Source organism: Mya arenaria, chromosome 5 (assembly GCF_026914265.1).
Source record: "Mya arenaria isolate MELC-2E11 chromosome 5, ASM2691426v1".
NCBI classification, from domain to species: Eukaryota; Metazoa; Mollusca; class Bivalvia; order Myida; family Myidae; genus Mya; species Mya arenaria.
The window spans coordinates 71,961,274-71,986,002 of NC_069126.1; the positions used below are offsets into that span (position 1 = coordinate 71,961,274).

At 34.7% G+C, this 24,729-nt stretch overlaps 1 protein-coding gene across 1 annotated transcript; it reads left to right on the plus strand.

Moving 5' to 3' along the window:
• The first annotated feature begins 2,471 nt into the window (after positions 1–2,471).
• On the plus strand, positions 2,472–23,198 carry LOC128234152 (uncharacterized). The gene is made up of 10 exons (XM_052948192.1): positions 2,472–2,591; positions 6,799–6,907; positions 8,122–8,207; positions 9,895–9,961; positions 13,041–13,198; positions 13,539–13,721; positions 14,261–14,502; positions 16,353–16,495; positions 19,147–19,257; positions 22,269–23,198. Exons 2-7 carry the CDS (start codon positions 6,905–6,907, stop codon positions 14,286–14,288), a joined length of 525 nt encoding a protein of 174 aa, XP_052804152.1. The 5' UTR covers positions 2,472–2,591; positions 6,799–6,904; the 3' UTR covers positions 14,289–14,502; positions 16,353–16,495; positions 19,147–19,257; positions 22,269–23,198.
• The last annotated feature ends 1,531 nt before the right edge of the window (positions 23,199–24,729 follow it).

The window sequence follows — 24,729 nt, forward strand, 5'->3', positions numbered from 1 at the left end:
AATGTGTACTCATTGTTTCTATTAGTTTATGTGTTAGCTATAACAGACAGTAAATTTAGTATTTCGACATTGATACTGCATTTAAAGTAAGAACATTTTTAATGGACATTGTTTTCAAACTGTTTATCAATGTGTAACAGAATGATCCATATCTTTTGATTTCTTTGTACAAAAATGACTTGAAACTTAAGTTTTTATATCTTAGATACTTGGTATCATTTACATGCCAATAACTTAAAACGCATTGTATATTAAGAACACATTTTTGTGGCAGACTTTAAAAATGATTGGAAATAGCATTTTCATTAGTAACCATAGCAACCGATTTTTGCTTTGACCGTTATGGCCAATTTCTATGTCATTATGGACATTAGCAATGTGTACTTGCCATTTTTGCTATTTTTGCTTTGACCTTTGTGGCCAATTTCTATGTCATTATGGGCATTAGCAATGTGTACTTGCTATTTTTGCTTTGACCATTGTGGCCAATTTCTATGTCATTATGGGCATTAGCAATGTGTACTTGCTATTTTTGCTATTTTTGCTTTGACCTTTGTGGCCAATTTCTATGTCATTATGGACATTAGCAATGTGTACTTGCTATTTTTGCTTTGACCGTTATGGCCAATTTCTATGTCATTATGGACATAAGCAATGTGTACTTGCTATTTTTGCTATTTTTGCTTTGACCTTTGTGGCCAATTTCTATGTCATTATGGGCATTAGCAATGTGTACTTGCTATTTTTGCTTTGACCTTTGTGGCCAATTTCTATGTCATTATGGACATTAGCAATGTGTACTTGCTATTTTTGCTTTGACCTTTGTGGCCAATTTCTATGTCATTATGGACATTAGCAATGTGTACTTGCTATTTTTGCTATTTTTGCTTTGACCTTTGTGGTCAATTTCTATGTCATTATGGGCATTAGCAATGTGTACTTGCTATTTTTGCTATTTTGCTTTGACCTTTGTGGCCAATTTCTATGTCATTATGGACATTAGCAATGTGTACTTGCTATTTTTGCTTTGACCTTTGTGGCCAATTTCTATGTCATTATGGGCATTAGCAATGTGTACTTGCTATTTTTGCTATTTTTGCTTTGACCTTTGTGGTCAATTTCTATGTCATTATGGACATTAGCAATGTGTACTTGCTATTTTAATTTTGAAGTTTATGTAACACTTGTAAAGATAAGTTAAAATATAAATATCTTGACATGGATATTGTATTCAAAATTAGAACAGTTTTGTTCAAATTGTTTTTTAGCCCTGTGTTTCAAGATGTTTCATATGTTTTTTAACTTTTGTGAAATTTGACTTTAAACTTCAGATTTAATTTCTGAAAATACTTAGTATCATAAAGATGTCAATAACTTATAAACAATTTTACTTAGATAATTCTTTGTTATGCAGACTTTCAAAAATGATTGGTAATAGCATTTTCATAAGTAACCATAGCAACTGAATTTTGCTTTGACCTTTGTTGTAAGTTTCTTTAACATTATGGACATTAGCGATGTATACTTGTTATTTTCCTTTTGCAGTTTATGTGATACTAGTAAAGATACATAGTTGTATATTTTAATATTTTGACTTTTATACTTCATTCAAAATAAGAACAGATTTAGCGAACATTTCGTTCACATTGTGTTAAAGCCCTCTGTTACAAAATGTACCATATCCATTGGGGTTTTTTAATATTTGACTTGCAACTTCAGATTTTATTTCTGCAATTGCTTCCTATCATAAAAATGTCAAAAACTTAAAACACAACTTTATGAATAACATTATTTTTTGAGAAACATGTAGAAAATGAGTGAAAATGGCATTATCAATAGTTACCATAGCAACCAAATGCAGTTATGATCTTTTCGTAAACTTTTGTAATCAAACAATGAGTGCTTAATTATTGTTTCTATGCTAAAACTTATATGTTACATGTAAATAGTCCTTGACAATGATACTAATCTGACATGGATATTTCATTCTAAATAAACACATTAGCCCATACATTTTGTTCATATCAATTTCTACACCTGTGTTACGAAAAGTCGAAACTTTGGATTTTTGTTCTAGAAATACTTGGCATCATAAAGGTTACAATATCTCAAAATGTCATTTTTGGGCCAGAATGATCATATTCCCATTCCCATCCACATATATAAATTTCACCAACAATTGATTTCCATTCCTTGACTTAGCCCAATCAGGCGGGGGATATCAATTCAATGAATTTTCTTGTTTGATTTCCTTTGAGGGCTATTCCATTTAACCATACAATCTGACCCAGAGGCACTTTCTAAATAGATTGCCCCCATTTAGGAGTGAATTTCTTCTTTGTGTTCCGAAAAAACAAAATTGCTATCACAAACTTGAATAACACTTTTCTTCTTGGCTGTGACTCTTAAGCCTATTTTTTAAAATAGCAAAATCATAACCATGAAATTCCACAAATAAAAACAGTGTCGCAGAAGTTATATATTATTGGTTACTGTTATATTGTGTTTACAGGTTCAAGTATGATGGTGGAGAAGTGAGGGATCTGGCTAGCTGGCCATCCTTGTACAAAAGTTTACATCAGTTATTGCAGGTACATATAATAAACTTATTAAAGTTACAAATACTCCCAAGGATTTTTGCATTCCAAAATAAATGTACAAGGAAGTTATGACCTAACATTGTACAAACAAATTTTGCTCTAAATACTACCACTTCATAATGTATAGACAAAATTATGATGGGAATATCAGTAACTGTTATGAATTTAACCAACTCATTTTTTAACATTTCAATTTCTATAAAGAAACAGTGTTATATACAGAAGCAAGATAAAACAAGTGATTAATATTTAACAACTTAGGCAAGGGAGGCAAATATATCAATGGAAAATGAAAAAATGAAAATCGCAGTGACCTCTCTTTGACTGTAAAATTTATTCTCTGTTATTAATATTTATTCTCTGTTATTAAATATTATTATAAAAATTATATTTATTATTAACAGCTCGCCTGTATTTTGGAGAACAACAAGTCATTGGCGTCATTGTGGTAAGCGTTAGCTTGGTCATAAATGAAAACAACGTGGACATTTTGTTCTTCAAAATACAGTCAAGTTTATAATAATATTATTGATATTCAAATGGAAAATGGTACACATGAGACATTATAGAAAGGCATGTGTACAGCACGTACCATAACTCTTGCTTTACTTATTGTAAAGTCACTTGGCCTTAAAGCTGCACTCTCACAGATATACCATTTTTACAACTTTTTTATTTTTTGTCAAATATTTGCATAAATATCTGCAAAACCAATGATAAAAGATTGCTGACAAAAAATCAGATCACAGATTTTCATATTTCCAAACAAACAATAATGGTTTATGGCTTAAACCGTTACTAACAGTTTAAGAAAAATGCATTAAACATCAAGTTTTTAACTTAAATATTAAAATCTGCGTTTTAATTTTTTGTCAGCAGTCTTGTATTACTGGTTTCAATAGATTTTGGCAAAAATTGGCTTGTTTCAAGGCAAAAAATAAAAAAAAGATGTCAAAACGTTCAATCTGTGAGAGTGCAGCTTTAACTTAATAATCATTCAAGATGTTCATATAATTTTAATTTGTGACTAGATACAAAAATCAATGGTTGTAGGAGGAGTCTTGGGCTCTATCAAATTGGGAGTCAAGGGGAGCTGTGGGCGTAGCCTGCCGACTGAAAATGAATTTTTAGCCTTTTTAGACAATTTGAAGAGTAAGGAGGCTTAGTTTTAGGGCAGGTTGGCATTTTACTTATTCATTTGATTCACTTAATACTTCACACAGCTGTTCAGGACCATCACACAATGAGGATTCATAACTCCATATTATCTTAAATACAAATTATGGCCCTGGTTGACTTAGGGACTTCAGTTAAGTTTTAGGGCACATTGGGACAGATTAAAGTTTTAGGGCAAGTTGGGATTTTAACTTATTACTTCTATACCCTTCATTAAGTGCCTCACACATTTGGTAACAGCCATCACATAGTTACTCCATATTACCCTCAAATACAAATTATGGCCCTTTATTGACCTTTTAATTTTTTTGTTTTTGCTTTTGGCAGGAACATTTTTATATTTATAACCAAAGTGAAACCTGTTTGTTGGAATGACGTATGCGACTGTTGGGGCGGGCCGGCATAAGAGCGGTGTCAAACTCACCTATGGTATCAAATATTTTCAGTTAGGTTTAACATATGGTAACCAAGAGTCATGGTCAAGGTACAGATCACAGCTACCGCCCCCCCCCCCCCCCCCCCCCTTTTGCCTTTCCCCATTCATATTTGTAGTGAATTCAAACATTTTGGCAATGATTTGAAGGTTGTCAGAAACGATTATTGATTATTATTATTCCTATCATTTTTTAATCAGCCTAGACTCAAACATAGTTAATACTGTAGTTGGTCAACCAGTCTGAAGTAAAATGGGATGGGTCAACCAGTCTGAAGTAAAATGGGATGGGTCAACCAGTCTGAAGTAAAATGGGATGTTAGAGTATTTGACTGACATATTTAGGTAATATATACGCAAAGCCTGATTGTAGAAAAAAAAAAAGTTGGTTTTGTTTCAGACATGGAAAAAATAAAAAGCTGACCAATATACAAAGAATTTGTATTATATAATTAGCAAAATGTGTCTCCTGTGATCTACCACGTGTTTGGGCCAATTACAAAATTCTGCAAATTAGAAGATATCGAGTGTTCATCAAAGCAAAACAAAGCAGCTGTTCGCGTAAATCTGATGGTTATCTTGTCATTATTATTGGGATGTTTGGGGATGTGTGAATGACAAACCAGGTTTATGTATTACAATTTTTACTGATTTAGCCATTTTGGACCGAAAATATATAGAAATGAACAAATTTAAGATCGCTTTGTAAGCCATTTTTTAGCTCGACTCTTCAAAGAATAGGTGGGCTATACTACTTGCCCCAGCGTCAGCGTCGGCGTCCGGTTAAAGTTTTAGGGCAAGTTGAGATTTTCACTTATAAGTCTAATACCCTACATTCAATTGACTGACTTAATACTTCACACAGTTGTTCATGGCCATCACATGATGAGGTTAGATAATTCCATATTATTTTTTACACAGATTATGGCCCCTGATTGACTATGGAACTTTGGTTAAAGTTTTAAGGCCAGTTGGAATATTTATTAATAACTTCTATATCCTTTGTTCAATTGACTTAATACTTCACACAATTGTTCAGGACCATCACACAATGAGGTTACATATCTCCATATTATCCTAAATACAAGTTATGGCCTGATTGACTTAGGTTAAAGTTTTAGGGCAGGTTAAAGTTTTAGGGCAAGTTGGGATTTTCACTTAAAACTCCAAAACCATTCATTCAATTGACTTAATACTTCACACAGATGTTCAGAGCCATCACATAATGAGTTTAGATAACTCCATATTATCTTTTATACAAATTATGGCCCCTGATTGACTATGGCACTTAGGTTAAAGTTTTAGGGCAGGTTGGGATATTGTTTAATAACTTAATTCTATACCCTTCATTCAATTGACTTAATACTTCACACAATTGTTCAGGACCATCACCCAATGAGGTTACATAACTCCGTATCCTTAATACAAGTAATGGCCCCTGATTGACTTAGGTTAAAGTTTTAGGCAAGTAAAAGTTAAGGGCAAGTTGGGATTTCAATAAAAAAACTTCTATACCGTTCATTAAATGCACTTAATAAAATTCAAAATTATTTACGAACATCTTACAACAAGAAACATAACTCCGTTTTAAGCCTAAATACAAATTATGGCCCTTATTTATATATATTTTTTTTTGAATTTCCTTTGAAAGGCATATTTGTATATTCTTAACCACATTTTCGTAATGGGAAATCAAGTTATTTGAATGACTTGCGTCATGGTTTGGGCCAGCTGGTGGGAGGGCAGCATCAAAGTCACCTTATGTATCAAATAAATTTAGTTAAGTTTGACATAAAGAGACCAAACTTGGTATTATTACATCGTTATTGTATAATTCTAAGTCAAAGCGGCGTAGTCGAGCGTGCTGTCTTACGACAGCTCTCGTTCTTACTAGAAGTACTTTCCATGCATTTCTACAACTGAAAAGCTGTTCAAGGTATGAAATAACTCCTTGGAGTCTTGATGAAAGGACCCCAAATGCTCTACAGTATTGCAATTAATTATCTATGTGCTTTATTCAACTTGTGCCATTGATATTTCAATTTATATTTAATCATTTATGCTGTGCTGTACTATTTAACAACCCTTGCTATGTTCATGATTTGAAATTTGTCAAAACTTGTATGGTTCCTGCCAATTATGACATGTTTTCACTGTGTCCTTACTGTGGTATAGGTGTTATAAAGTATATTTTTCCTTTTTTCCTTGAATCTTTTGCCTGTGTCCTATCTATGCTAGCGTCATATACACAGTGATTTACGGTGAATCTCAGTTTATGAAGCAAACCAAAATGATTGTTAATGACCCTGCTGATTGTGCTGAAATTTTAAATCGTGATCTCACGAGCAGTCACGATTGATTAAAAGCATGGCTTGTCTCCTTTAACCCTGTTAAAATGGTTATTCTTTGATAATACCAAATTACATTCCGTTTCTGAACACATACAGGACTGTCTAACCCTTTTAGGCAACTGTAAGTAGAAGTTACAAACAACATAGTCAATAATACCTGGCAACGGTTAAACTTAACCAAAATGAATCTGATTCTAATCATCTTGCTTTAGTTCATGTATAAATTCTGTTTTATCAGGAAAGGCTTGGAGAATGATGAGTATTATAGTCGAGAGGCAGCTGGTGGAGATAGTGATGGGGAGGAAGAAACAGAGGAAAAGACACCTACACTGGAGATTGCTTCCATGGTAAGTGTTGAGAAATGGGGTAAAGGAGCGTGTGTTATAGTGGATAGTTGGCCAGGATGGGTGGAGAATGTGATGGGAAAGAAGAAATGAAGGAAATAGACATCTACACTGGAGACTGCTTCCACGGTGAGTGAAGACAAACAAGGTACAGTGGTGTTTAATATATTGGAAAGTTGTCCTGGATGGGAGAAGAATGTGGGGGGGGGGGGGGGACGATAAATGAGGAAAAGACACTTTTGAGACAGCTTCCACAGTAAATGGGGAGAAACAGGAAAGGGATGTGTATTATAGTTTATAGCTGGCCAGGATAGGTGGAGGATGAAATGGAGGGTAACATGCCCCCACTAGAGACACCTTCCATGGTATGTGTGGACAAAAAGGGTAAAGGTATTTCAATTAAAGTTCTCTAGTGGACAGTTGGAAGGATTGAGAATGAAAGGAAGTGAACATCTACACTGGAAACTGCATTCACAGTGAGTTGTGAGAAAAATTCCAACTACTGGACTGGTATAAGCTTTATTTAAAAAAAAAAAAAAAAATATCCGGGCCCCAATTTCTCAAAACTTCTTAAGCTTAACAGCCTTAAGTCGCTTATTTCAATTAGCCAAAATACATACTGAAACTGGATTTTGATAAATGAAAAATGGGTTATTCTGATAATCATACAGATTAATCCTACATAGTTTCTAAAAATTCTTGAAGAAGTAAATATAACACATTTTATAGAACAACAAAAATAGTGAGATTAGCTTAATCCTGTTATAAGGGACTTAAGAAGTTTCGAGAAATTGGGGCCAGATGTTTGAGTTTGATTTAATGTCATTTTTTGAGTTTTCAAGGTGATGATCATAGCTGTGATTTTTTAGAACACTATTTACTTACCTTACCAAAGAGGATTTGGTTTGACCCAAACACGGGAACATTCTGGTGGCATTTCAAAAAGGTTTCAACCAAGGAAATGATTCAGTCCAGCTTATAGCTGTCTGAATGAAGGGTTGGGGTGGGATGAATTACTAAAAAATTATAAAAGAATCTTCGATACACATGATCACAAGTTGTCAACTTGCGTAAATACACCAAAACTAAGTACTATTATTCCTTCTATCATATCTGTTATTCCCTTTATAAATCAACTGTTGAAAACAGGTCAAGCTTGTTAAAGAGGATACTAGTATCTTGTGCCTGTTTGAAATAATGAATTATATCTCCTGTAGAAACATGTACCAGAGGCCTGTTCAGAGATTGGTACATTTCTACGAGACACATTGAATGGAGCCTTCGCGAATGATATGGCATTGTTGTAAGTATAAACTTTTGTTACTAAAATTGTAACAATATTATCCATTGCTTGTTTATAAACCAGTAGTGAACTAAATTTCAAGCAAGGGTTTTCATGATATTCATCAAAATTTTAAATGACTTTTAAAAACTACCGGGTAAGTGTATAAAAATCATCAGTTGAATGTTACCTTTCCTGTTTGTCTTTACGTGTAGACTTGCTAGACTTGTAGACTTGTAGAAGTGTAGCTTTTCTCATAAATATTGCTACTGGGGTCTTTTCTCAACCCTGGTTGTATTTTTGAGGAAGATAATAATAATGCTTTGGTGGAAAAAGCTGATTAACTTATATTTTACTTATTAACTTGTATTGTGAAAAGGAAACCGCTCATGTTTTAGTGGAAACTCCACTTAAATACACTTTGAGGACATTTTAAAGATGTCATCTTGCTACAACTTGGTCAAGCAGTGGTGGATCTAGTGAGGAGGGGCACAAGTGCCAATGCCCCCCCCCCCCCCCCCCAGTTGGCCGGCATTGGAACCATGAAAATCCCTAATTTTAACCTTAAATTGATACCTTAACAAATAATAAGCTGATATATACATACATATTTTTTTTTTTTCATAACTAAGTCCACTTTGTCAGATGTATAAAAGTATTATTGAATGAAGGGTTGAAATCATCAACATTTTTTATACATGTCATTTCAATACTTGTGAAATAAAAGTTTTGACAGGATTTAAAGGTTGTGCCCCACCCAGTTACGAAATCCTGGATACGCCACTGTCAAGGTTAATACATGAAGTTAAATTCTCATGTTGACAGCAACCATAGACAATGAGGTAGCAAGCTCTATCACCCTGTCTGATATTTCTTGAATTGTGCCCTTAGAAGTAATGATCTTTGTGAACTATATGCTTTGCTTTTCCAATCCAATTTGTTGTTAGGTTTTTCTTGAGAGGACATTAGTTGGCATTATTGTTAGATCACTAATGTCAAGGAAATGGCCACTGTTACTGAAATTAGAAAACCATTATCTGTTTACTGGTACATACCCACAACCTCTTTTGTTGCATTATCCCTGGCTGCTCCTGGTTTAATATCTACTCACAACATCATTGCTAATGAATTAATTGATATGTTATCATGCTTGGTTGGCTTCTTATAAATGGATTGGAATTTTGACCCATAGAAAATAAATCACAAGGTTGTTTGCTGCAGTATTTTTTCAAGCATCTGAATGACAAACTATGTTTTATTAGACTAGACACAGTCAGCATCTGTCATTCTAATCTCCTGTGTTTGTTCAGACTGCATTAAAAACATCCAAGTAATGTTACAGGTAAACAGGAAGTGACATCATATTGGGCTCTTACAATTGTGCACCTTGTTTATGTGTTTTGTGCAGTAAAAGATGGGTAAAATTCTTCTTGTGTTCTGATAAGCAAATGCTATCATGATAGATGAAAATGATCACAAACTGAAAGGACTCATTTTGGCTGGGCTAACACTACATCAAATATATGTTTAAAAATGCAACAGGTAAAATAGTGTCACAATTTTCATCTAACATTATTAAATGTAATATTGTGTTTACAGGTTCAAGTATGATGGTGGTGAAGTGAGGGATCTGGCCAGACAGCCGTCCTTGTACAGTGTGTAAATCAGTTGTCATCTAACACTGGTAACTGTAATATTGTGTTTACAGGTGCAAGTATGATGGTGGAGAAGCCAGACAGCCATCTTTGAACAAGAGTGTATACCAGTTATTGCAGGTATCTATCCATGAGTATTAAGCTATAAATACTTCCAAGGATTTTTGCCTTCCTACATAAATGTACAATGTTAATGACCTGACATTTAACAAACAAGATTTATTTTAATAATGGTTAAGTTTGTAATTTCCAATTTTTTTACAAAGATCCTCAAACTTCTTTTCAAGACTCTGAACATATTGCCTTTAACATTTTAACAGACATATTCATAATTTACGTCACAGAGCACATGTACAGGTTTGAGGCTCATCAAGGAAATAAGGAGGAAGTAAAACTGCCCCTTCATATTCTAAAAAAACCCATGGAAATCTAGTTATGAAACAAACCAACTCATTACTTTTGATATTTTAATTTCTGTAGGAATTACCATATCAATACTGTATTAAAATAGCTGTTACAGTAGAGTTAAAAATGATAATTTAGTGAGAAGTTCAACATTTAAGGCAAGGGAGACAAATCTATCATGAGAAATGGTGAAAATGCAAATCTCAGTGACTTCCCTTTGACTTTAGAATTCATAACCTACCGGTATTATCATTATTGGTATTATTCTCTATTTAATATCATTATTAGTAATATTATCCTTATAAGCTCATCTGTGTTTAAAAAAACAAAAATACCAGTTATTGTCATAACCTTGGTGTCGTTGGGTTGTTGTGATTTTTTTTAACTTGGTCACAACTCAGAAAATGTTCAAGATAGTCAAATGAAACTTGGCACATGTTTTTGCAGGAGACACTAGACACATGTATGGCAAGTCCCATAATTCTTCCTTTAACTATTGTAAAATAATGTCCCTAAATAGTTGGAAAAAGTCATGCAAGAAATATCACATGGCCAATAAGTAGGAGGTATATCCCCTAAATATTGTAATGACCCTGTCATTACACAGGTTACTCACCTGGACATTTACTTGCCATCTTTTTGTGGAACTAACATAAAGTACTGAGATATATTTGAAGACTATGATATGTTTTATAAATTGATAATTTAACGTTACACTTACTTTCGGTCATGTCTGTTTAAATTCCATCCAATCATTTTATTTCTGTTGCTATGTACATACAAGAGGGGTTCTCCACATATACATGTTGAATGTATGTGAACTGATAAGTTTAACTGCTTCACCATTTTCTTAACTAGATAAACATTATTAACAGATTCATAGTTGTCCTATAATAAACATTTATATTTTGAGCCACTTCGCTACTGCTTGATTTAATGTCTTGAATTTGTATTTTTAATATTATAAACAAACTGTCATGGCTGCCAGAGCGCCCAGTGGGAACTGTGAGTATCGCCCTACCGGTCCCCCTGTTCTGTTAGGGCGGTCCTCTTGATTGGTCAGCGTTTCACCGGCCCTTCGGTGATTGGTCGGACGTTTCACTGGTCCGACCGCCATCGGTCAGTTTTGATTACTGGGCATATCCTGTTCTCTATATAAACAACGTTCCTTCGTTGTTTTAACGATATATAGTTGATTGTTACCAAATATAGAAAACATGAGAGCCAATGCAACATAAACTGTTATCTGATGACTATACATACTGTTTGATGTTTATGATTCGAAGATATAAGAATACACTATAAACCATTTAACGTTCAACTCGGTGTTCGTTGTGTTTCAACATATTCCCTGACTTTTAAGGAAGTTTTGCCTCGACTGCGTAGGTCGTTACAATATGCAGAAGTGTTGGGGTCCTCCCCCTTGGGAGTTAAGGGGTTCTTGGGGCATGGCCTGTTGATCCAAAATAGTTATAACCTTTTTTGAAGATGAATATTGTTTTCTGCATGTTTTCATGCTTTATTTTCATGAAAGATATTGTTTTTACATGAAAAGAATCATGTACAATTAAATGATTGACTAACATTAGGTTCATTAGCTCTTACTGTCATAGGTTAAGAATTATATTCAAGACCACTTGCCTTGTCTTAACGCTTTGTTACTTCCAAAACATTCACAATTTCACCCAACTTACATACATGTATAATCCATCAAAATAACCTATTTGTTTTTACCATGTGTGGGCTTAATGCCAGTAGGGGGATAGATCTCTGGACAAGAGAAGATCTTGGACAGTTAAACAGTGGTCGAAATAAGCACAAGCCCGCAAGCCCTGCACTGGAAAAATGCTTTTCAGGCTGGCTCAAAATCTGGGTTTTATACAGCAGGGCTTGTTCAAAAATGTTATACCAATCAGTAGTGTATGAATTCGGGCTTGTTCATCCAAAAGACTAATTTCGACGAATGAGTCATGATCAAACAGATTTTTGTGATGTACCATTTGTTGAGAAAAGGTACACTTTCGTCATATTTACTGGCATTGCTGTGTATATTTCACAAAAAAGGTACATCAGACGTTAGTACATAGTTATAAGAGCCATACATTCTGCTGAGAACCATTATTTAATAGCTACAGAAAGCTTGAAATTTACTATTAACTGTTTAATTGTCTGAAATATTTTATTGATATTTAAGACATTACTATCAACCTAGAATTATACCACATATGTAAACCTATTTCAGAATTATAAGAAAAACAGGTGTTTTATTTAATATAGTTAATTTTGGAATCATCACAATGTACATATTTAATAAGTATTCTATCGGTTCCATTGGAAAAACTAGATGCAGCAATAACTCAAAACATATGGCAGCTAGGTGAAAGAAACATGGCTTGTGGATGAAGGGCATGCACATATTTTCTATCCAGAAAAATTGATACTGTGATAAAAAGTTTGCAAGCAACTTAGTAGCTTGCATACTTCTTATCACAGTATCCAATTTTCTGATACTGAGTAACTGATACATGAAACTTTGTGCAAAAGTGGTTTTATTAATAGGGGCTAATAAGGATATGATTATGACGCACATCAAAAAATATTGTTACTATGGCAACAAAATTGGTTGGGGACTATAATAGAATGGCTAAGTAATACCCAGTGACTTCATTCATAAGTTTTAGAACATGATTTTGTAATTTCATTTCTGAATTAAAGAATTGCCCCCTTTCAGTTTCTACAGGTTATTCACATGTCAAGAATCTATTAAACAATGTTTCACAATGCACATATTCAGGAGAGGAACAAGGAACACTTCCTCAGTTATGTCCAGTTTCAGAAGTCTGTCAACGATGCTCGGAATTCAGAGCAGTCTGTTTCCATGGTGAAGTCACGCATTGAGAAGAAACTCCACAAGCTTTTCTCACAGAAGTCCACAGACCTGAAACTGGCCAGGTAGATTATGTTAAAAACATGCTTTTGTTCACATAATCTAATTTGATCAGAATTATTTTTCCCTTCATGACTTAGGCCTCAAAATTCATATTCTCATGAACAAGCCTGATAAAAATATGTTCATATTGTTACAAGCTTGGTCTATGGGTTTTGGTAGCGCCGACTATTCGCCCGTTTTACTTTGCTGTTTTGATAAATATTCTTAAACCTGGACTGTAACTCAAAAACTGCTCAACATTTGCACACGAAACTTTGAACATGTTTTGCTAGTGGTAGAGTTTTAGCTGAGTTGTGGAAGGGTCCTTTATTGGTAACACCCTTTTGCTTTCATGGAGAACAGCATGGGTACTCTTCTGCCTTCATGGAGAACAGCATGGGTTCTCTTCTGCCTTCATGGAGAACAGCATGGGTACTCTTCTGCCTTCATGGAGAACAGCATGGGTACTCTTCTGCCTTCATGGAGAACAGCATGGGTTCTCTTCTGCCTTCATGGAATACAGCATGGGTTCCCTTCTGCCTTTATGTAAGTAAAAGCTTAAAGCTGCACTCTCACAGATTCACAATTAAGACATTTTTTTAGTTTTTGTCTCAGAATGAGCTGATTTTGGTATCAATGCCTTCAATTCAGTCATATTAGAGAACTCACAATAGAACAGCTCTCAACTGTTAGGTAAACTGTAGAAAATTTCATTTTTCCTAAAGCGTTAGCTTTTAGCCATAAAAACATCACTTTTCAAACAAAATATGATAACTGCAATCTGTTCTTTTGTCAGCAGTCTTATATCACTGGATTCCAAACATTTACGCAAAATTGGCTCATTCCAAGACAAAAAATAAAAAGTTGCCAAGACAGTCAATCTGTGAGAGTGCAGCTTTAAGAATGGCAAGGCAACTATATTGTTTTGATTAAAACTGAAATATGATAACACTTACCAACAAACATAACATATTTGCTGGTTGAAACCCAATATTACTTACAATGAAAAACAATACTAACATTTTCTGTAAACTTTTATAATGTTGAAGTTCTTCACAGCCTGATACAATGTGCTTGTTTTGCAGAACCCTGTCCTTTCTACAACCTGGCTAAAACCCTACAAATGGCAATATGGACATGATAAGCAAGCTTATATTATTTGTTGTGCCTTTGATTGACTAATAAAAACTGGCAAGTGCATGAGGTTACTGACCTGAAGACAGCTGTATTTGACCTCACCTGTCCATACCAGACTTTTAAATTGTTGTCATCGGCAATCCGACCGGAATCCTGGTCACTTTCTGTTTATGGAAATATGATTATAAAGGTAAACCTCTTAGTACATTACATATATTAAAGCTTAAAAACACCCCAAACAGCATTTAAGTATAGTTTTATTTTTATTTCTCAGGGAATTCCGGTAGATTTTGGTAGATTCCGGTAATTAGAGGGATTCCGGTAATTCTATGGACCGTCGCAATTATGCCTAAATTGGGAAATTTTACAGTTAAAAGAACAAGCTTTTAAGTCTCCTGTGAATCAGGAAATTATTAAATATTAGTTTCTTTTCCCTTTCAAAAGACCTTAAACAGGTAAAATATTAATTCTTGGGGTGTAAATATCTATTGCAATAAATCATGACAGATACTCATAGTTCATATTGATCTCTAAATGTGATGAAAATCAATAATTCCTGAATTTGATTATCCCCAAAACTTTACATCACATAATTTAAGGATGTTGAATGAACCATTACAGGTAAAAAGACCTACTTTTGATTGGGATTTTTCTCTGAAGATTGGGAAAAATATCATATATTTTGCTTTGGGAATGGGTCTAATAGTGGGACCTGTGGGAACTATAGAAAAAGCCCTGGTTATTGATAACATGTTTCTAAGTTGAAATTTCCTTTATAAAACGTTGAAGTGGTTAGTCACTGGATACAGTACATCTATTGTGGATACAATCAGGGAATATCTTATGCATGCAGCTTGGTTCATCACATTAAATAGTTGTATGTCCCATCCGTAGACACTTACAACACATGGTACATTTACATCGTGTCTACTTCTAACAACTGAACCAGTGAAAAATCATACGTTTGGTGTTCAATGAGGAATTTAAAACATATGACTGACACTCTTTTATTTTAATGAATTTTCAAGTTTGACAGTTGCAACTGAAAACTGAGCTTAAAAGTCTGATTATCAAATTACAATTATAAGGTTTCTTACTGAAATTTAGAAATATTAAATGTTTTATACTTCATTTTTGTGTTCTGTTAGCATTTTTGCAACAAGAGATGTTTTTACTAGGTTTGTAACTGAACTTAAAGTTCATATGTAAATAGTGTGCGTTTTTTTCCCATTCGTAGGCACTTCAGACCCAATACAGAAAGTGATTTTAAAATTTTATGCATCAAGATAATGCTAAAAAATTAGAATGACCTTGTTTGTTTGTTATTGATTCTAGTATAAGAAAAACAAACTTTTATTTGCTTCCTTGGGCTTCTAAAAATGGTAGACCATTTACAAGCAGTCAAATTCAAAATAATATCGTGCTATTTTTGGTTAAATGTCATTTATTTCTACTTAGAAGGAATGTAGTCAATTGTTTTGCCCATATCTTTATTTGGCGCCTGTGCCACAAGCCTGGCTAAAAAACATAATAAAAGAATTCTGTCACATTATCAAAAGCATTTAGAAATACAACGCAAAATTTAAAAAAATCAGTATTCCAACATTTAAAGCACCCTGAAAAAAATGGAGCTCGAACCTAATGATTTTATTCAAATTCTTATAACACCATGACCCTACTGTTATGGAATGTATTTGGCTATTTAAATACTTTTATTTTTTAACCTTTGTGAAACACTTTTTGTCATTATATCTTGGACAAGGCGAAAGACTGCTCAGAAATAGATGTTTCTGTTTTCTGTACAGAAATTTCTAGTGAATTGTACAGTTGCAGTGTCTTTGATGCCAGAGACCAGAACAGCTCCATGACTGATAAACAGATTAACAGGTTTCGGCATTGTTGACAGTACTGCTGTATTGGAGGCCTCACAATTTTTTTGTGGAAGTTTTATCTGATACACTCAAAACTGCCTGTTTACCGAGGCGTATTTCCAGTCCAGTTAGTTTCCATAAGTGCATGGTCATTCTCTTTCATTTTCAGGTACTCAGTGTTGCGTTTGGGTGGAAATGCATAGTTGTAACACCAGTCACTTAAGCCACCTTTTTCCTCCGAGACAAGAGGCTCATGTGGACATTCCCTGCAGTTTACGGCAGAGCTCTCAATTATAGCCCTACAAACTTCAGGTAAGCGATCAATCTGGGATGTCAAGCCATCTATGCACTTGCTTTAAGTCCATACTTGTTTTGAGCAAAACTCACAGTATCAGCATCAAAATTCAAGTTAAGATCTCAGACAAAACCTTGTCTCCTTTACAATACTAAAATTCAGATGTTCTATACCAGTCGGCAAGTAGTTCTCGGACACTAATTGTTCTCAAACACTCGTGATTTTGTCCTCATTTTGAAAGTTACATATTAAGCACCTGTTAAGGAAATTTCAACTCAGAAACATGTTAAATCAATCAGGTGTTTGAAAAGTTTCAGCCGGTTACAAATCTTTTCATGAGGTAAGGAATTTAAGACGTTAAATTTCAAAAGTTTCCAGTTGTTTACAAAATCACGTTTTACTTTCGCTGGGAATCACAATTGTATAGTGCGCATGCACAAAAAGCACAACTTAAAATATGGGCAACAGTTAGGTTATACAATTTGTTTGGTACACTTCCTTTTTTGGACAGACGACTTTCTGCATTTATGAAAATATTCATGTTTAGTTGAGCATTTACATTACACATGTGCTAAAAATAGATACCACTTATTTCATTTTAATGAGCTTCATGTTATATGGCAGGCTTTCAAGCGGGCCCTTCTTTTCCTACTTTTCCCTACTTTGTTGTTAAGCTCCTACTTTTCCCTACTTTGTTGTTAAGCTCCTACTTTTCCCTACTTTGTTGTTAAGCTCCTACTTTTCCCTACTTTGTTGTTAAGCTCCTACTTTTCCCTACTTTGTTGTTAAGCTCCTACTTTTCCCTACTTTGTTGTTAAGCTCCTACTTTTCCCTACTTTGTTGTTAAGCTCCTACTTTTCCCTACTTTGTCTTGAAAAAGCCCTACTATCCCTACTTTTTTTGTACAAATAGTTCAAGAAATAATAGAAACGTTTTAACTGAATGCATTGATTGAATTAATCTAAATCTTGGTTTTAATAAGAAGCCATTTCTAGTGTTTTTGTAAGATCAGTTTGATGCAGTAGGTCCCCAGTGCTGCAAGAGGGGTTCTATGATGAGAATGAGTGGTGCATGTCTACAAGTCAGAGACACCATTTCCAGGTTCATCTCTGCATTTTGTGGCTGAATCCCTCTTGGAGCCCTGGTTTATAAGCAAAGATAACTACATGTACATCACAATTGTCCTTTCCAATAACTCATTTACCTGCCCATACATGCCATATTTCTAAGAGGCTTGCCAGGGGATTTAGGTCTGAATTCCAGAGGATTTTGATATTACACCAGGGGATTTTTACACAGCAATATCTACATTCATGGTATAGGAATGCATACAGAAACGCACTCTAAATAAGTAATTTTTGGACTTAGTCATCATGGTCCTTAATGGAATTTCACACTCATAGTATTATGGACACTGTCATCCTTGAGCTATTTTTAAAAAAAAATTAAAAAATAATTAAAATAAAAATTCCTGGGGATATGGATCCCCCTGCAGGGGGCCATGTGATTGCTAGGAATTCCGGGGGATTTTTCTGCCGGCGGGGGATATAGCATGCATGCCTGCCCCTGAAAGGCATTTCATCTGGGAGATTGAGTCCCCAATAGTAGAAAAGTTTTAAGTTGAAATGCCTTGCTACAATTTGGCTTGTTTGAGTGTTAAGCCAATATTTCTTGTATAAATCTTTGTTTCTTTTTTGTGAAACTTGGTGGACTCAGTTGAGTCAATTCTTGAGCCTGTTTGTGAAAAATGGGTCAGGTATCGGCCAATATGCCCATTGTCAATAAAGCAGTTCTAACTGCCCTTTCCGATAACTAGTTCATCTGCCCCTGAAGGAGAAAATACGTTAACTCATATTTCAAATGTCATGCTTTTCTTTTTGCTGGTTTGGTTGTAGGGCATGTTTCTTACATTGTTATTGAAAACCCAATATAACCTTTAGAACACAGAATTATACACAAAAGGGCTACACCCAACCAAGCGGAAATTGAAGCATTGGCATTTGAAAGTAAACTTTTCTTTTTCCGTGGACTAAATCTCACGGGTGGAGTGTATTCAGGGGCAGATGAATGAGTTATTGGAAAGGACAATTGATTTGGTAGTCATTTGTTCGCATACAAAAGGTAAGTAAAGAGCCCGGTACTATCCCTACTTTTCACTCTTAATATCCCTATTTTTCCCTACTTTTTCCCAAAAATCCTACTTTTATCCCTACTTTTCTGTTATCCGTCACTTGAAAGCCTGTAAATGTATATATGTACAATTAGATTAGTTTTTAATGAAAGTACTAAGATATATATTTCGTACTGGTTTGAAAATTCCATTTTTATATATATTAAATAAAAAAATTCACTTCAGCGCATGTTTCCCGATTTCGAACTAAAATTTAACCCCTTTTGAGCACCTCATTCAGAGCCTATAAGAATGGACTTAAGTTGCTTCATTTCACTTGATTTTGCATTATTTCAACAGAAGAAGAGCTGAGGTTTGTTATAAACATTGGAATATCATATATCCTTTAAAATAAGGATACTTTATCGATAAAACCTCTAAAAGTGTCCGAGAACTACTCGCCTACTGGTACTTGTTTGTACACTACTTATGATGGATACACACTCTCTTAAATTGATTACAAATTCAGTTTCCCAGATTTACACCCTCCTCTTGCAGGTACTGCCAATGGTGCAGATCCAGTGCACCAGGCCAGTTTTCCAGCCGTCTGGAATTGACATCTCCATCGGAACTGTAGCCAGGATTAATATCAGACTCCTTAACAGCATGGTGAGCTTCTGTGTATTTGTTTCCAAATTAGTAAAAACTGCCAGAAGTCTGGCGTTGTAGCTTTCCTTTCATCATTTTTACAAAAAGTTCTCAGAATTTCTCAATGGAAATACAGCTGTGACAGCATTGGAGACCAGATACTAATTGTTGTTCCATTATGTATAGAAAGCCTTTTTAATGCTTTAAAATAAGTAAACAGGATTCTCATTGATTTTAAGAGGCCTTGTGGACCTTTCATTCTTCACTCGGGGTAAGGGCAGATTAAATGTGTTGGGTTAGGGGTGTAGAGATAAGAAAGTTAATACTGTTTTATAAAATAAAATGTTTTAGTCACTATTTTGAAGCTAATGATTGTATATATCTATAATATATGCTGAAAATAAATCAAATTTTGTAACTTTTACATTTTTAACCAGGTTTTCAACGAAAACCGGGTTATTAGAATGAGGTTGTCGTTGGGCGGGCGGGCGGACGTGCTGGCAGGCGGGCGTCAAACATTGGTTTCTGTTCAATAACTTTAGTTAGCATTTATAGATATTGATGAAACTTGGTGTGTAGGTAGCTTATGGGAAGAGCTAGCTTGGGATTGCTTTTGAAGGGGGTGGGGCTAAGGTCAAGGTCACTGTTACTTAAAATAGAAAAATGGTTTCTGCCCAATAACTTTAGTTAGCATTGATAGATATTGACGAAACTTGGTGTGTAAGTTGCTTATGTGAAGAGCTAGCTTGGGATTGCTTTTGAGTGGGGAGGGGCTAAGGTCAAGGTCACTATTACTTAAAATAGAAAAATTGTCAAGGTCACTGTTACCTAAATTAGAAAAATGGTTTCTGCCCAATAACTTTAGTTAGCATTGACAGATATTGATGAAACTTGGTTTGTAGGTAGCTTATGTGAAGAGCTAGCTTGGGATTGCTTTTGAGTGGGGTGGGGCTAAGGTCAAGGTCGCCTGTTACTAAAAATAGAAAAATGGTTTCTGCCCAATAACTTTAGTTAGGATTGATAGATATTGACGAAAGTTGGTGTGTAGGTAGCTTATGTGAAGAGCTAGCTGGGGATTGCTATTGAGGGGGGAGGGGCTAAGGTCAAGGTCACTGTTACTTAAAATAGAAAAATGGTTTCTGCCCAATAACTTTAGTTAGCATTGACAGATATTGATGAAACTTGGTGTGTAGGTAGCATGTGAAGGGCTAGCTTGGTATTGCTTTTGAGTGGGGAGGGGCTACGGTCAATGTCACTGTTACTTGAAATAGAAAAATGTTCTTTGCCAAATATCTTTTGATAGCATTGATAGATATTGATTAAACTTGGTGTGTGGGTAGCTTATGTAAAGAGCTAGCTTGGGATTGCTTTTGAGGGGGTTGGGGCTAAGGTCAAGGTCACTGTTACTAAAAATTTAAAAATGGTGTCCGCCCAATAACTTAAGTTAGCATTGATAGATATTGATAAAACTTGGTGTGTAGGTAGCTTATGTACAGAGCTAGCTTGGGATTGCTTTTGAGGGGGGTGGAGCTAAGGTAAAGGTCACTGTTACTAAAAATAGAAAAATGGTTTCTGCCCAATAACTTTAGTTAGGATTGAAAGATATTGACGAAATTTTGTGTTTAGGTACTAGTAGCTTTTGTGAAGAGCAAGCTTGGAATTTCTTTTGAGGGGGGTGGGGTCAAGGACACTGTTACTAAAAATAGAAAAATGGTTTCTGCCCAATAACTTTAGTTAGCATTGATAGATATTGATGAAACTTAGAGGGAAGGTAGCTTATGTGAAGAGCTAGCTTGGGAGGTGGGGTCAAGGTCACTGTTCCTAAAAATAGAAAATTGTTTTTCTGCCCAACAACTTAGTTAGAATTGATGAATAGTGATGAATCTTAGTGTGAATATAGCTTATATGAAGCTGCAGATTGAACTTGCTTTTGAGGGTGGGGAAGAAGGACTAGGTACTTGATTTGTTGAGTGTAAGTTAAAAACTTAAGGTTGTTTTCAAAAAGCAGACAACTGATTTTTTGAGAATATTTTACAAGGTAAGTTAATTTTTCTGTTGATTTATAGAAAAACAAAACTTTCTTACTTTACTGGGTAACAAGTCATACAACAAATGAATTGGCTATAATTTCTGATTGCCCATAACAAAAACCTGGTTTCGTCGCATTGCGGCGCTTCTAGTTTCTATAGTAAAGCTCTAAAAAACACATTTTAAATGGAGTGAAGGGACTAAATCAGGGAAAAGGAACAAGAATAACACAAACACTGCATCATGTTTTTTTTTTTTATTTCATGTAAATCTATTAATCATATCTGGAAAAACATCAAATTTAGTCTGATCTCCCTTTCTTAGAAAATGTAGCTGTCCGAAGGCCTATTCCATCAATGAGTATCACTGTCTTTAAATTGCTGTTGCGGTACAATTTTTCATAGCAAATGGAAAAAAAGTGTATTTCTTTTTTAGATTAACACTTAAAGCTGCACTGTCACAGATTAAACGCTTTGATAACTTTTTTATTTTTTGTCTTTGAACGAGCCAATTTATGCAAAAATGCATAGAAACCAGTGATATAAGATTGCTGACAAAAAATCAGATCGCAGATTTCATATTTAAGTTAAAAATTTGATGTTTTATTAATTTTTAGCTCCTGTGATTTATGAAAAAAATGACGAGCTATTGTCGTCACTTGATTGTCGTTGTCAGAGGCGTCGGAAGGTGTTGGTTAAGTTTTTTGTTTAGGTCACTTACATGGAACTATCAAAGCTATCACTTTGAAACTTGGGGAACTTGGTCATCTAATACCCTTCTTCACATTGTACCCTAAAGAAGTTAAGGTTTGCATAAAGGTCTAGCCCACACCCAAATGCTTCCGCGTTGTTGTACCCCTTCAAGTAGTTCTTAAAAGCAATGTTTCTCCCCACTTAAATAGCATTTGATGATGTAAACGTTGCATTCTTGTATGCATTTTCAAGTTTACAGTGATTTTTATCATATTTGAAGACATTAATGTGGTTTTGAATGATGTTTTGCAGGACCTCTTTCTTTGGTGGATGGATTCAGAGATGACCCCAGAGATGACCACAGAGATGTGGCCTTGAGTGTGTCACATGGACGTTAATTTATAGTGACTGTAAAGAAATGGTGATAGCAGAAACACGAAACTAACTTGATATGGTTTTCTGGTGTTAAATCAACAGACAAAGTGTTCATAAGTTGTTGGAAAATAGTGCTAGGGCTGAAACTCTTTTGCAAATTCATAATGACCTTGACCCGGGTCCATACCTCAAAGGTCAAGGTCACATGAGACATTTAAAGGTCAGGGTACACATGCTCGTGTCCACGCTATAACGTACTTATGCATTGATGGATAACCATATTACTTGGTACAAATCTTGTCCTCATTGAGACCATGTGCAGTGACCTTGACCCGGGTCCATACCTCAAAGGTCAAGGTCACACAACACATTTAAAGGTCATAGTACACATGCTCGTGGCCAGGCTATAACTTACTTATGCATTGATGGATTACCATATTACTTGGTACAAATGTTGTCCTCATTGAAACGATGTGCAGTGACCTTGACCCGGGTCCATACCTCAAGTCAAGGTCACACGAGACAGACATTTAAAGGTCAGAGTACACATGCTCGTGTCCGCGCTATAACTTACTTATGCATTGATGGATTTCCATACATTACTTGGTACAAATGTTGTCCTCGTTGAGACAATAAAGTCATTTATACAACAAAGGCATCGTTTATTTTTTTAGATATTACTTATTAGTGTTAATAAGTTGACTTTGTTCAAAATAAAACTCACTTTGCTAGACTTTGCCTGACTTTGCTTGGCCTTGCTTGACTTTGATATTGTACCATGCAAATATGCCTTATTCCCATTCTCATAAAGACAAATAAAAAACAAAGACATCGTTTTGTTTTTAAATATTACTTATAAGTGTAAATAAATTGACTTTGTTCAAAATAAAACTAGCTTTGCTTGACCTTGCTTGACTTAAGATATTATATCATGCAAATATGCCTTATTTTGTTCTAATAAAGTCACTTATACTACAAAGGCATTGTTTATTATTTTAAATATTACTTATAAGTGTTGACTTTGTTCAAAATAAAACTGACTTTGCTAGACTTTGCCTGACTTTGCCTGACTTTGCTAGACTTTGCTCGACTTTGCTTGACTTTGCTTGACTTAGATATTGTATCATGCAAATAAGCCTTATTCTCTTTCTCATAAAGTCATTTATACCACAAAGACATACTTTTGTTTTTAAATATTACTTGTAAGTGTTAATAAATTGACTTTGTTTAAAATAAAACTGACTTTGCTAGACTTTGCCTGACTTTGCTAGGCTTTGCTTGACTTTGCTAGACTTTGCCTGACTTTGTAGTGTTTAGTAGGACCCTATTAACGGATCGACGTAGTTTGAGTTTTGTCCCTTTTAAGATTCATGCTAAATATGTGTACATTATCCAGGACAATTCATATCAGGGGACCATGACGAAATGCATGATATCAACTTTATTGTTCATTAAATCTTAACGAAATGAAAAGGTGCATTGGAATCCTCAACTTAAACCTACTATTTTGTTATTTAAAATGTTGTTATAAATAATACAGTTTTGAAATTGTTTGACAAAATGATCATTTGTATTCGCATTCACTCGTTTGAGCTAACCCCTGTTATAAAATTTGAGTTTAAACTTGTTCAGTTGTCGGTTAAATGTGCTTTATCATGAATTAATTTCCTGATTTAAAGTGCTACTTTTTGTACTACTTCAATGTTGACAGTTCATACACTTGATTCAAGAGATTATTTCAATTGCTCAAGTGTCTTTGAAGTAAACATTCTGTTTGCTACCATTTGTAAAAAAAAACCCATAAAAAACAATTGTTGATCTTAAATACATAAGACCTAATGTCTGACATATTGACACCATTTTCACTGTGTGGGAACGGACACCGGATAAAGCTCAAAAAGTGATAAATCGACAAGCGTTTGATTTTGACACATGAACAGTTTTCTATCATTTTTTGTGTCGCCTGAAAAGACGACATATAGGGGTTACTTTTGTCGGCGGCGGCGTCCGCGTCCAATTTTCGCTTGTCCGGGGTATATCTCCTAAACTATTAGTGGTATCAACTTGAAACTTCATATGTATATAGATCTAATTGAGGGCAAGTGCAGTGCACAAGAATTGTTGCTCTTGCTTCCATATTTTTTAGAGTTATTGCCCTTTGTTATTTTTCATGCTTAAAGTTTTGTCCGGGGCATATCTTGTACAATATAAGAGTTATCAACTTGAAACTTCATATGTAGATAGATCTCATGGAAGGCAAGTGCAGTGCACAATAACAGTAACTCTTGCTTTCTTAGTTTTAAAATTATTGCCCTTTGTTAATTTTCATGCTTAAAGTTTTGTCTGGGGCATATCTTAAAGAATATAAGAGGTATCAACTTGAAACTTCATAGCTAGA